Genomic DNA, 14,528 nt, shown 5'->3' with positions numbered 1-14,528 from the left:
GCTGTAGTGATTATTAAGATTGTATAACTACTGCTTTTCAAATTCTTAAATTGCTCCTTTGTAAGTAGAATGTGCGGCTTTAATTTTCTATCCTTTCTGTGCTATTTAAGGAAAAGGAGCGGTTAAAACAAGAGAAACGTGATGAAAAGAGATTAAATAAAGAGCGTAAACTGGAACAGCGAAGATTGGAATTAGAAATGGCTAAGGAGCTAAAGAAGCCTAATGAAGATATGTGCTTAGCAGACCAGAAGGTAATCAGAATAATGTAAATTTACTTTTTACTTCCTTGCCCCTTTTTATGTTGCTCCTCTTTTCCTTCATCTGCCATTGTTACAATAATTAATTTTTCTTACTGTGGCTGCCTTTCCAACCATTCCTCTTTTACTTTAGATTACTTGATAATATTATTTCAAGTGTGGTCTACATTCAAATTGTAATTCTAAAGTAAATATTAGGACAATGGCATTCTTTGTCTTTTTTATTATTAATCAGCAGTGGACATTTGAATGTTCGGACCTCAGGTGGCCTATTTAGCAGACTTTTGCCAAGCCAGCTCTTTTAGAATTCTCCAGTAGCCTCCATTATGCCTCTTTAAAAGTTTTGCATTGCAGCTATTTCCATCGTTCCTGCTTGTGTGCTTTCCAAAGGCAGCATCCAGTTGCCCCATTGTTGGAAAAAGGACATTGGATTAGACAGGCTTTTGGTCTGATACTGCAACTTCTCTTATCTCTCTCTCTCTCTCTCTCTCTCTCTCTCTCTCTCTCTCTCTCTCTGGATTATCAGTAGTGCAACTGATGTAGGGCTTCTGTTTGCTTATTTTGCACGATACCTCAGGGAAGCAGTACTCTTAAGAGAAGGTCGTGTTTCCCAGAACTGAAACTGAAATTTATCTGCAGTTGCATTTGTATTGCAATAGTGTTTATGTATACAGTCTGGAGAACTTTAATTATGGGGCAGCATAGAAATACCATTCATAAATAATAATAAATATATGGTTGCTGGGAAAATATGGGTGTGTCCCCCCCCCCCCCCCGAAGTAGCTGCGCTATTGTGATTTGGAGTGTGTGAGTGTCGTTAGGCACTAATTGGGGTTTATGTATTTATTTTTAGATTTTTACCTTGCATTAGCTTTGCAAGCGGTTTTCATTCAAGGTGACACTTCTCTCTTTTCCAGCCTTTGCCAGAGTTGCCTCGCATCCCGGGCCTGGTTCTCTCCGGAAGTACTTTTTCAGACTGTCTCATGGTGGTGCAGTTTCTACGCAACTTTGGTAAAGTCCTTGGCTTTGATGTGAACCTGGATGTCCCCAGCTTAAGTGTCCTTCAAGAGGGGTTGTTGAACATAGGCGACAGCATGGGAGAAGTACAAGACCTGCTTGTGAGGCTGCTCTCAGCTGCGATTTGCGATCCAGGACTGATAGCAGGATACAAGGTAATGGATACTCTTTATGGTAACTTTGGTGTGAGACAAGGGGAAAAAAATCCATGTGCCAGTTTTCACAAAGAGAAGAGGAGGATATAAATGTGTGTCTGGGCTCTACCACTTCAAAATCCCAGATTTTGTAGTAATTGAATGCTCTTCGTAACAAAACATAAATCCCTATACATAAATACAAGGTGGAGGGTAGAGACCCTTTCGTGTCAGGGAAGCGTGAGTCCCTGGAACCTATTCTATGTGCAAGGGTTTTATTTTATTGTATTGTATGGAGGAGCATTCGGTCATGGGAGTCCCAGCTATATCCTGAAGTGGTACTGCCTAAAAGGCAGGTTTAGCTCTTCATCTGCTGTCAAGCAATGCATCAGGGGCATCTATAAATGACAAAGTGTATTCTTATTAGAACAAGTTGGACGTGCAACAAAATGTTACAGTGTGCAGTTGTCCAGTTTGCTATGCCAGCCAGCCCTGCTTTCTTCAAGGTTACTGCATTCTATTTTTACCCCACCCCCACTTAGTGGTGTTTTTTTTAACAATATAGGTTTTTCTTTTTTAACCATTTATGGATACCTTGGGGTTTCCCCAATCCTTCAGGCCCTCAAAAAAATAAAAAATAAAATAATTGAGACTGCTATTGGTTTGATTACATTTTATCTCCTTGCAAACTTGGCCTGCAATTTACTAAACTACCAGTGAGAGCAAGAAATTGAGGAGAGCTCAGCTGGTATGCTGATCACACATAGCCTGCCAAAGCCAGTTGAAGTATAAATGTTTATCCAGCAGCGGCATGGTGGGGCAGAGGGGAAGGAGGGATGCAGGGAAGCAAAGTGGCTCAGGCCTCTTCCTGGACACAGTGATGCTGCCACTTGCTGAGACAAGGATGGGGTGGGATGAATGCGGGGGTGCTAGTGCTGCCAGTCCAGAGCTCCTCCTCCAGCCTCACTGCTGCCTCCTCCTGCCCTGGTGAAGGGCAGTGGCGTCAAAGGGAGAGTGCCACAGCCACTTACCCTCCACCCCCCTTGCCACTGCAGCACTTCTGCTATAAAACAAGGCTACAACCATTTGCTCACTTAACCCTATTGAAGTCATTGTGATTTTTCACCCAAGTCCTGCTTGCAGACTTCCCATAGGCAGTTCTGGCTGGGCACTATGTGACTAGGATGCTGGAATATATATATAGGTTTTTAGCCCGATTTAGCGGAGCTTTTCTCGTGTTCTTTGATCTGGGGCAGCTGCTTTCCCTGCTCCTTCACCTAATGCAGTACCAAGAATCTAGTGAGTGCTATGGGTGCATGGTAGTACAATATTCCTAGTCGTTTAGTTTTCTGTAATTCGCACAAGTTCTGGGCGTCAGATGTCATCAAAGAATAGATTACTGTTTTTATTAACCGTTAAAGACAATTTCTGCTTTCATCTCTGGATTTCAACAGGGGTGAGTATAATCTAGCTCTTAAAGCCTTATAAATCCATTCATCAAAAGTTATTCCAGACATTGCTTTATAAGCTTGTCTCTTATCACTGAATTGGTTTCATATTAAGGTTATGATTGCAATCAAGAATTACCTAAATGTATTTTTCAGAGACTTTCCTTTGAGCAGCTGTCCCCTCATGTGACCCCTCAAACTGGTTATTAAACTCATGTTTTTGTTTTTAAATCAATCCCGAGTTTTACGAGCCAACGAATGAAGCTGTTGTCAAGCATTCATCCCCCTCTTCGCTTCTGTCCTTTCAGTAATGTTTGCACAAACCCCCGAACTGTTAAAGTCAACAGGAGGAATGTATAAATTGCTTTTGTGTAGGGAAGGAACTTTCATTCAAAAAGTGTATGCATAGTAATATAAATAACTACTTAAATTTAAAAACCAGCTTCTTGGGTCTGCGAGCAAACTGTGGAGAGGAAACAAACTAGCTAAACAAATAAATAAGAAATTCTGGGGTGTCAATGGATGGTGGTGCCCGTGGCTTCTGCCTTAGCATTATTTCCCCTTGATTTCAAATAACAAAAATGCATTTATGCTGCCATTCTGAACAGTTATTTTATGAGCACACTTCTTTCTCAGGCCAAAACGATCCTCGGGGACCATTTGCTGAACGTTGGCATCAACAGAGACAACGTATCTGAAATTCTGCAGATTTTCATGGAAGGCCATTGTGGGCAGACTGAACTCACAGAGAGCTTGAAAACCAAAGCTTTTCAGGCGCACACGCCGGCTCAGAAAGCCTCCGTACTTGCCTTCCTTGTTAATGAGTTAGCATGTAGCAAAAGTGTTATAAGGTAAGTGCCTTGTGCATGCTGTGAATTTTATATTTCGATTCTGGTAACAAGAAAATAAATAACAACAAATCGGCAAAAGTTTTCATAAGGTTTGAACCTCAAAACCTAGGGATGAGAAACCTGTGGTTTTCCAGATGTTCTTGGACTCCAACTTACATGAGCCATCATGGGCCACTAATCAGAGATGAAAGTTGTAGACAGACAACATCTGAAGAGCCACAGGTTTGTCACGCCTGTTCTAAATACTCTGTAGCAGCCAGGTAAGTGTTATCTAATTATCTAAGGCGGGCTGGCTAATGAAACCCTGTCAGGGCATCATGCTTCTTTACCAACGTGATATTTCAACTAACCAACTATAATATTTATTCGTGATACATGTAATATGTAGTAGGCCTATGTGTATAGTGAGGTGCCCTTTGAGACTTTTTTTTAATAGATGATATCATTCAATTAATTATCTAAGTAATTAAACTTTTTTCTGTTTTAACAGTGAAATAGATAAGAACATAGATTATATGTCAAATTTAAGGAGAGATAAGTGGATGGTTGAAGGCAAACTTCGGAAGTAAGTGATATTTCTTTTAAATGTTCCAGTATTTTGCATTCATTTAAATTTGTTATACAGAGTAGTTCCAAAGACAGGAATCGTGTGATATAAAGAAAAAAACTTTTAGTAACTCCCATTATTAAATTAATATGTGAAATTATTTTTAAAAGGCCCATGGCTTATCTTTCACAATCCATTAAAGACACATGAAGTTTGGTGGATTAGGAGGATTCAGAATGAGAAGAAAATCATTTTGCATTTTTTTTAAAAGAAGCAATATCACTTCTCATTTGAAGGTGTCTGGAGCTGTCAAATTGTCATTGGCATTAGTAGAAGCTGATTGGAACTTTCATTCTGCAAGAAGATTTGCAGGGCCAGATTGTTAATCCCTAATCACCTTGAAAAACTTGCAAATCATTCATGTAACTAATTAAAATTACCCCAGATTTTGCTATATAAACTGAGTATTTCCTGTGGTACACCTAGGGAATAATTCAGTTACTGAGGTAATCAGTATCTGTTTGCTAAGCATAAACTGTCAAGTTTTTAAGGATGATAATATATGCCCCCTATTTTTCTCCATTATGCAAAACAAAATTCCATACAGCAAGTATAACAGCTCCATCTACCATAGAATTTTAAGTTGAAATGATTGTGAATCACAGGAGGTATGCATGGCCATGTGGGTATGCATAGCCAGGCTTCATTTCCTTTTCCTCAGTCGTTTTTCTTTCTTGTCTAGCAAAGAAGTCCTTACTGAGTCCTTGGCTTCCAATGCTTGTGTCTCTAATCCTTTTTCTACCTTCCCCTCCTCCCTTAATGCACCTCAGAAGAAAGAAGGAAGAAGTAAAGGAGAACAACAGGAGAGAAATAGAAGAAATAAAATGAGACTTAAAAGAATTTCAGGAAGAAAAATATGTGAACTTCTGCTGATAGTAATGGCTCCCAATTCATGCAGGGTTCATGGCTGTGTCTGTGGGGGCATGTCCAATCATTAACTTCCCTATACTATATAAATTCCATCTTTCTGTCCATGGGCAAATGAAAATTTGATGTTTCCCAGCAGCCCACTTTGGGAAAATGCCTCCTTGTTGCCTCTTACCTCAGGGGCAACTTTAAGTTTTCTTTTTCCTGTAAGTACTAGATTGCTGGGTGGGGTGGGGAGTTCATGGTTCTCTCATTCCTTTGGCTTTCCTTTCAAGAAGTTGGCAAACAATCCTATATAAACATAGCTTTTTAAAATCTTTCCTTCTTAGTTACCATCATCCTTAGCTTTCTCCACACCCCCGCCCATCATACATGACAATTTAATTCCTTCCTTCCTTCCATCTCCATTCATTCTTAACTGTCGTGTGGCTGAGCTGAGGACTCCTACTTATTCAACAGGAATTCCCTTTGCAAGTTGGTTTTTACCTCACGATCACTACCTTTAAAAAACATTCTTGCTGTACATCTGTTGAAGTCTTGCAGAGAAGTATTTTTACTGGTCAGCTTTCATACTGCACTCCGCTTCTGAGACATGACTTAGAATCATAGAATGGTAGAATTGGAAGGGACCTCGAGAGTCATCTAGTCCAACCCCCTGCAATGCAGGAATCTTAACTAGATAATACATGACAGAAATTTACAAGAAAGGAGAGTCCACCACCTCTCGTGGGAGTCTGATCCACTGTCGAACACTTCTTTCTGTCAGAAAGTTCATCCTGATGTTTAGTCGGAATCTCCTTTCTTCTAGGGACCCTCATTTGTGTCCTGGATGCTATAGTGCTCCTTTGTACCTTTACATGTTGTCTTCAGTCCTTAGCTTTAGCAGAAGAAGAAACTGTTATTTTAACATTACATTCTGGCTCTCAGTCAACTGATGGCATAGTTTGTATACTTGCCTCTTTGCCACAAGGCAAAATCTGTGTACTCGTAGCTGGTAGAACTCAAACAAACAAAGAAGTCAGCGGCACTTACTTAGAAGACTAGAATAATTCATACTGGGTTGCCCTTCACATCAGAGCTACCTAAGCCACTATGCCGTGATCTCCTAAGGGAATTAAATAAGCATTTTAAAAATTAATGAGTTTTGGAGTTGCAGATTAAAAAAAATCTTCAAGCTCACTGTCCAGTCCTAAAACCTGTAATCTCAGCCTTAAATATTCCAAGAGCTATGCCAGTGCAAGATCAAAAATGCCACATCAACTGGTTCTGCAATAACAGTGATGCAGATGTTTACACCTGAGGTGCCTACATTTCTTTGCATGGACTGTTTTTTTAAAATAAAATAAAATAAACAATAAACTAAGCAGCTTGACTGTCTGCCAATGATAGTCTTTTTCTTTTTAGTTCATATTTTGGACTGGGAGAACAGTTTATTAAGAACTGTTTATTAAGAATAGCTAAGAATACTAGGCCATCCTTGATTCTTTATTTACACTTTAGAAACTGATGAGCACCCTCAAACTTGTCTCCTTTTTTAAATTATAGGCTTATTCATGGCTACTTTTTAAGAAGCCAGCCACACTGCATCATTTCTACTTGCTGTATGGAATACTGTTTTGTTAAGGCAGGAGAAGAAAGGAAGAATAAGAGACGGCAAAATTCATAGCAGCATCGGTTTCTCATAATTTACCTACTTTTGCCACCCTGATTCGTACTCTCCCTCTTTCCTTTCCTTCCTTCTAAAATCCTTCCCTTTTCCAAGCACACACATTTTCATATCTCTCCAAATTCCGTTATATGCTAGAATGTTACAAATGGATATTTGGCCTGGCTATTAAAATACCTCCTAGGTTGTTTCAGTATATTTGCCTGATAGATTCCTGGTAGCTAGAGCTATAACATCTGCTGTATGGGATCTTGTTTTGTAGGGTAAGAGATGAGGAAGGGCTACTACAACTGTACTTACTGGTATGTAAGTTTATTTTGTTTCATAAACAATGAAACTCAGGTTTCTGCCACCCACAGTGCTTCAAGATTAGCCTCCTGCCTAACGCTCTTTCCTGCTTAATTATGTGAATTAGAATACAGACACTTGGGGAAAGTTTTGCGTTCAGATATTCCACAGTCAAATGTTATACTATTCTCACCTATGCGTAAGCCAGTTTTTATAACCTTTCTAACACGAGTTGACTTTAAAAACGTACATTAAAAAATGAGATGATGTAGATTTATAAATGGATGAAAAGAGTTGCTTCTTCAGCTTATAGGAACAGCTGTTGAAACCTCTTCTTGTCCTGAAGTGCTTTATGCAAGATTTTGTACATGCAGTAAAATTCACAACAGAGCTAAAATATTCAGTGAATGACTAAATTCTATTTTGAAGAGCCAGAAGCTTTCTGTTTCCTGAACATTCACGTCAAATAACAGTTAAGATTTTTTGTTTTGCACCAAGTAAATATTCATCTCAGATAGGAATCCATGTTGGTGAACTACTTTTCTCATGTGCTGAGCCAATGGTCGCAAATAACAAGGCAACTGAAAATTGCTAAATAACAGGAGCCTAAGCATATGACTTATCCTTGGTGAAGTGTGGAGGAGTTCCGTATGCTACGGCAACATTTGGTAATACCGTCTATCTGCCGTGTGTTTAAAGGCTTAGAATCATTCATGCCAAGAAAACAGGCAAAAGAGATGTTACAGGAGGAGGTGATTTGGGAGAAGAACAGCATTCATTGGGTACACCCACACCAGGCAGAAAACGGAGACGGAAGGGAGGAGACAGCGATTATGATGACGACGACGATGACTACAGTGATGATCAAGCCGATGAAGATGATGAGGATGATGAAGACAAGGATGACAAGAAGGGGAAGAAAGCAGATCTTTGCGAAGATGAGGTGACGAATTCTAGTGCCTACTCAATTGCTTAATCCGTGTGTTTAGGTTTTAAACCAATTTTAGCCAACGTAGTGCCCTCCAGGTGTTGTTGGATTCCAGTTTCACCATCCCTGGTCATTGGCCGTGCTTGCTGAGGACTAATGGGAGCTGGAGTTCCAAGAGTATTTGGAAAGCACAGCACTGAGTACCCCTGAAGTAGCCTTTAAAATAAATCTAGTTAGAATTCTGTGGATTAAAAGAAACTTTAAGAGTGACTGCATTTTTATTCTAAAAGTGCTAAGAGAGCATATAATTCCCAGTAATTTACTTGAGCACCTTAGAACCATAATTCTATGTGGCATTTCTAAGCTAGGGCCAAGATACAAAGAGCTGCAGGTTTGTGCTAGATTTTTTTGACCAGCTGTTTTCGAAACTTCCGTCAGTTTTAGAAGCTATTTGCTGGGCTGCTGTTTGGGGGCAAGGGAGAGCATGAAGCCCCCTGAGCTAATCTCATTGTTCTTTCAATCCTGGCCTAGGTTCATATTCTTCTTAAAGAGTTCCAATGTTTCTGTCCATCAAGGAAAATTTAAACTTTAATCAGTCTTTATTTTTAAAGTGTCAATAACAGTAGTACAGTGTGTTCTTTGTATCAAATTTATCTCATGAAGTTGCCTTATAGTTTCATACAAATGTTGAAATACACTTCTAAATTCTCTCCAAAGGCTTAGAGTCCATTATTGACTTTGAGAAAAATGCTTGGAATGAACTTTCAAGGAGCATGGCTTTTTTTTACAGATCCTTGCTAACTAAATTATATTTTAGGATATCTTACATCCTTGGGCTGCAGTCCTCAGGTGAATGCCAAAGGATGGAGTCAAGAGTATTGATCACCAAGGGACCACTAACTAGCAATTTCAGTGACAGCTGATAGAGTACTAGGATAGGAGCAGATGGTACAGGAGGGATGAGTTAGGGCTGAGGCACTAAAGGGCTCAAGGCAGTGGTGGTTTCTCCGGTTGAAAGTCATATGCTACAATTGTCGTGTGTATCAAAGTTCTATTCTGTTTGTTTTGAAATACTGTGAAAGGAGGTAGAGTCTGTTTGGTGTACATATTTTGACATTCCATTCACCAGTTCAGCAGAGGAGGAAAGAGGGTATCACATGGCTTTCTTAACTGTCTTGCCCTGTGTAGAGGAGGGTATGTTTTTTAAAAACATACCTTCCAGTGTGAGAGCCAGTGTGGTGTAGTGGTTAAGAGCGGTAGTCATGTAATCTGGGGAACCGGGTTCGCGTCTCCGCTCCTCCACATGCAGCTGCTGGGTGACCTTGGGCCAGTCACACTTCTTTGAAGTCTCTCAGCCCCACTCACCTCACAGAGTGTTTGTTGTTGGGGAGGAAGGGAAAGGAGATTGTTAGCCGCTTTGAGACTCCTTAAAGGGAGTGAAAGGCGGGATATCAAATCCAAACTCTTCTTCTTCTTCTTCTAAAAAAGTACTGTGGCCATTTAGCACAGCATTCCATCCTTGCCCAAGCCATTAGTCAAAGCTCTGAGTTTTGGGGAAATACAGCCAAGGCTTGTGAGCCAGTGAGGGCTTCTCTGCAGCCTCAGCATAGGCTGCCATACCTGTTCATCTGTCATACTTGTGCCTGGCTAAGGGAATTAGGGTGTGTGAAGTTGTTGCAGAGATTAAAGATCCCATGATAAATACATGTCTTTGTTAAGCTTTAGTGATTTTTTAAAGGCGTATCCCATGAGCCTCTGATGTTACAATAGCAGCCTATAAAAACATGATTAGTATACAGTGAATAATGCCCTACCACATTTTGTTTATTGGTGGTAGGATGATGGGGACCAGACAGCAAGTGTGGAGGAGCTAGAGAAACAGATTGACAAACTGACTAAGGTAAGCTGCCTCCGTAAATTAAAAGTTTGCGCCTTTTATTTAAGTGTGCATTATTTAGATAGCTGACAATTTTCCCTAAATAGGTCTTTAGTATTCATTTGAAATAATTGGACTTAACTGCATTGGCTTAACCAGGGTCAACCTTACAGTGAGACAACAGAAAGAAACAGAATGGCTCTAGTATGGATTGCGGGAAGAGAAGGGCCATTAGTATTAGGTGCAAAATATTTAAGACTAGCTTCCAGGTGGGGGCTTAATAAGTCATCATTCAGATATCACGAATGATTCATTGCCAACAGATTTCAGTTGTTTTCCTTACTAGATTTTCCCCAGAAGGGGCAAATCTGGATTAAATTGGGGGCAGGGGGTTTATGCCAACCTTATTTGGACACTCTGGAGAAAAATGTGTACTCGTGCATTAACCATCCCATAATAAACAGCTGCCTGGAAGCATCCTAACTTAATCTAAACCTATGAGAAGAAATAAAGGGAGTGCAGGAATGCAAGGCTCAATCTAAACGACACTTTCCTTCATGGCTGAGAATGATGTGATGTTGTGCTAAACCAGGGGTATTGAAAGAGTGCTACAATAAAATGATTGCACTGTGTCGCTGTATAATCTGCAGCTTTTATAGCATGACTGATAATGCCCTAGTCTGCCATATGGACTACCAGGGAGTCCTAGTGAGGGTGCAGGATGTTACTGAACTACAGCTCCAATCATCATGGTTGGGGCTGATGGGAGCTGGAGGCCCACAATATTTGAAGGGTCACAACAGGTACCTCATCCTTGATCTTGGGTGTGCTGAACCACTGCACCTTATAGCACTGATAGTGGTCCTTGTTTCATCCATCTTTCATGTGAAAGTCAGTTGCCAGGATCAAAAGAACTGTGAAAACAGTTTGTGAGCCAAAGAGGGCTTTAGACTTGTTTTTTTTCCGAACAGCAGACCCAACGCTGCATAGCAAGCTGTTTTTGAATCTGAGGGGAGTTGCTTCCTGATCCCAGTGGTAGAATGAAAACCAAATGGAATTTAGGATCAGACAACAAGCTGATTTCCTGGATTTCCTGGTTCATATCCTTCCACTATTGGCCCCCAACGCTTGGTTTGCAGTAGTGCACATACACAGGCCTGATGCATATCCAACTCAAGCGAGCAGCACTGTGTTGTGGTTCTTGCCTCCAGCTCATCCATGCTTTGGATGGGTGATTGTCCCTGACCAGCTGTTCCTGTCAAGATGAATGATTTGTGTTCTATCTCAGCTTCCTTGCTTCAGCTAAAGCAGGAAAGTGTCAGAATCATGACAGCACCAAGAGTTCAGGCACAACTTGGTTTATCTGTTTATTTTAGTTGAGCACTATTTATTTATCAGAGTCAGTTGAAAGAGCTCATTAATTTCACATCAGCAGCTACACTATACCACTGCGCACACATGCACACCCACCCACCCACCATTTGTTGTGTTGCACGATTAATAAGATTTCATCTGCTGTCGTGCAATGAAAACCATTGGTCCTTTTGTTCGTAACAAAATACAGAAGGCAGCCTTGCAGAAGGCAGCTTTCAAACTGGCTCAAATCTGTCTGATGCGATACTTTCAGGGGCGGCGTGTCCTGTTTTGCTGCTTGAGGTGAAATTGGAAGTGCCATGCTGCCGTCACCAGCGCCAGCATACCTGCTGCTGCCGCTCCCTACACCACCTGCCCTTCCACCTCCGCCAGTAGCAGAGCAGGGGGCGTACCTGTGGGGTGCTCCCTCAGGGGCTTCCACTGCTTAAGGTGGCAGCCTCACCCCACACAATGGGATCTTCTGGCCCTGGATACTTCATAACCAATTTGACTCTGGTTTTCTAAAGGGTAGGGGCAGGCAGAATAAGGCGTGGTTTCTGAAATAGCCGAAAACCTCAGTAAGGGGCCCCGTCTGTTCAACGTCCGGCTAACCTTTTGGCTTAACATTGAAGAAAAAGCTTTGTAACCCTAACAGTGCCTTTCTTTTAAAACTCAACAGCAACAGAATCAGTACAGAAGAAAGCTGTTTGAAGCTTCCCATTCTTTACGTTCAATGATGTTTGGCCAGGATCGTTACAGGCGTCGATATTGGATTTTGCCCCAGTGCGGGGGGATTTTTGTTGAAGGCATGGAAAGTGGAGAAGGTAAGGATGTAGTTTTTGGAATGACTAGGGCTGGATCCAGACACATCAAAGAAGCATTTCAGTTGAACACGTTGCAAACTTTTGTATGAGAAATCGGGTAAGCAAAAAATGGGACTCCACAGCGCCATCTGCTGTCACAGTGTTAGAATGCATAAAAACAATGCATTCAAAGCGTTTTTTCTTTGCCAGTGTAGCTGAGTCCTAGATCATTTGAAGGTTTTGCTCAGGGTTTCTCCCCTAGCAAGGGTCTGCCCAGGATAAGCTATCAATGAAGGTCTTTGGTGTCGCTGCAGGGAAAGATTGCAAATGCTGAAGCTTCCCATTGGAGCAGTCCTTCTGCAGGCTTTCTCTGGTTCACATAGTGGAGCATTGTTCTCTCACCGCAAAATAACCGTACATAACAGTATGTTGGTGTGGTGGCTCCCAAAGCTTACTGCCTGACGGCTGGAGTACCTATGAGTGTCTCCACTTTCAGGTATCTACCCAATCCATTGTTTTAAACTTACTGCGGCTATGTTTCTAGCCTGATACCTTGGGCACACGTCACTAGAAACGTTGCAGGGGAAGCAAACACTTGTCTTATGAGATGCTTGTATCTTAGCAGCCACACACTGAGATGGAATCTAATTAGGGACAGCCTTGGGGAAATGGTGTGGACTGAATGGGGGCTGCAAGCACATCAAACTTTTCTCCCCTGTAAATCTGCTCCTTTTGCAAATTACTCTTACTGTTGATGCCTGGGTGCAGCAGCATCACCACAAAGAATGAACCCTTTAGAAACTGCTGAGAAGAAGGCACAAAAGATGACAGCAGTGTTATCTTCCCCCTCAAAGAAAAAACAATATTTCAAATTTTGCAGAAAATGCAAACACCCTTGCAGGTGTTAGCAGTCATAGACCGTAAACACTGACCTCCACTTATCTGTAATTATGCAGCTGTACTAAGTGATGTAGAAACTAAGCAGGCAAATGGTTTGCCATGCAGAGCTGTTCCTCTCCCTGCTGTCGGTCTGCTCCTTTCCCTGCCACTCTCCCTTTTCTTTTGTTCTTTGCGAAGATTCTTTATTAATGCTTGTTGACACATGGTAAAGGGCTAGAAGAAGAAGAAAAGGGAAATTATGGGGGTGGGGGTGGCAGATTCCTTCCTTCTGGGAAAAAAAAATAGGCCCTTCATCTTTTAAGCAGATAATAAGGTTTCTAGTTATATGTATTTCAGAATACTTAAATATGAAAACCCCAATCCAGAGAATCGTGTCTGTGCATGGGAAGCAATTCCATACACAGATCTATTTTGGTCTGCCAGGAAGAACTCGACATAAATGTGGTGTACATTCAGATGTTACACATCCACATTGAAATGGAGAAGATTCTGGTTTGCTTCACATTTTGGGTCAAACCCACCCCTTTGCCTTAGGCATGTTGGTTATAAACTTTTGTTTACTACAGTTGATTATGAGATAGTTGGAAATCCTACCCCATTTTCAGTTCAAACAGTAAATATTTCTTCCCATTTTAAACCTACTTTGTAAATCAGGAGTACGTTTTCCCACTAGGTTTGTGAAGGTAGCTGACAACATCATTTTTCTAGCAATTTGTAATTAACAGAAAGGTTCCGTCGTGGATGGTAATTTAATGAGCATTTTCTCTGCATACAGGTCTGGAGGAAATTGCAAAAGAAAAAGAGAAGCTGAAAAAGGCCAAAAGCATTCACATCAAAGAAGAAATGTTTGAGACCTCGGAAGAAAAATTAAGTTGCTTAACCACAAACCAGTGTAATCAGAAAGAAGATCTCAAAGAGAAGGACAGCACGAATCTGTTCCTGCAAAAGCCTGGCTCTTTTTCAAAGTTAAGCAAGCTGTTGGAGGTAGCAAAAATGCCTCCTGACTCAGAAATTCTAGCCCAGAAAGCCAATGGCAGTGCAGCAAATGGGTGCTCATTGCCTTATCAAAACAGCTCCAAAGCCTCACTCTGCAGCCACCAGGCCTCTGTATCACAAAGCAGTGGTGAAAAGTCAGATCCGAATAATCTCTTTAATTCTGCTTCAACTGGACCAGGGAAATTTTACAGCTCCCCATTAATTTCAAATGACCAGTTGTTAAAGACTCTTACAGAAAAGAGCAGACAGTGGTTCAGCCTTCTGCCTAGAACTCCTTGTGATGACACATCCATTACCCACATAGAGTCACCAGCTGCCGCTTCTTCTTCACTAACTCCTCATTCGCATCCTCCATCCAAGTCACCCTCACCTGTCCCATCCCCAATTATTGGTTCTGCCTCTTCCCCCAGTCCAATGGGATTAAGCCCATTTGCGTTATCACCTCTTCAGGTAAGTATTAAATTGTAGCTTAAAAGTGTTCAGTCTTGTATTCTTCATACCGGCAAAATCCAGTGCCCCCCCCCCTTTTCCATATTG

General features: G+C 41.2%; 1 protein-coding gene across 16 annotated transcripts in view; it reads left to right on the top strand.

Moving 5' to 3' along the window:
* BAZ2B (bromodomain adjacent to zinc finger domain 2B) overlaps positions 1-14,528 on the top strand; it is a 183,808-nt gene that overhangs the window by 155,831 nt on the left and 13,449 nt on the right. For all 16 annotated transcript variants that reach the window (XM_081004894.1, XM_081004889.1, XM_081004895.1 and 13 more), the window contains 8 exons: positions 111-251; positions 1,175-1,429; positions 3,493-3,707; positions 4,198-4,272; positions 7,835-8,078; positions 9,901-9,963; positions 11,972-12,116; positions 13,771-14,441. In XM_081004894.1, the coding sequence (XP_080861020.1) occupies positions 111-251; positions 1,175-1,429; positions 3,493-3,707; positions 4,198-4,272; positions 7,835-8,078; positions 9,901-9,963; positions 11,972-12,116; positions 13,771-14,441 (1,809 nt within the window). The remainder of the gene's footprint in view (positions 1-110; positions 252-1,174; positions 1,430-3,492; positions 3,708-4,197; positions 4,273-7,834; positions 8,079-9,900; positions 9,964-11,971; positions 12,117-13,770; positions 14,442-14,528) is intronic.

This window comes from Podarcis pityusensis (genome assembly GCF_964106645.2).
Source record: "Podarcis pityusensis genome assembly, chromosome: 1".
Taxonomy (NCBI): domain Eukaryota; kingdom Metazoa; phylum Chordata; class Lepidosauria; order Squamata; family Lacertidae; genus Podarcis; species Podarcis pityusensis.
This window is presented reverse-complemented; position numbering and strand designations above follow the sequence as displayed.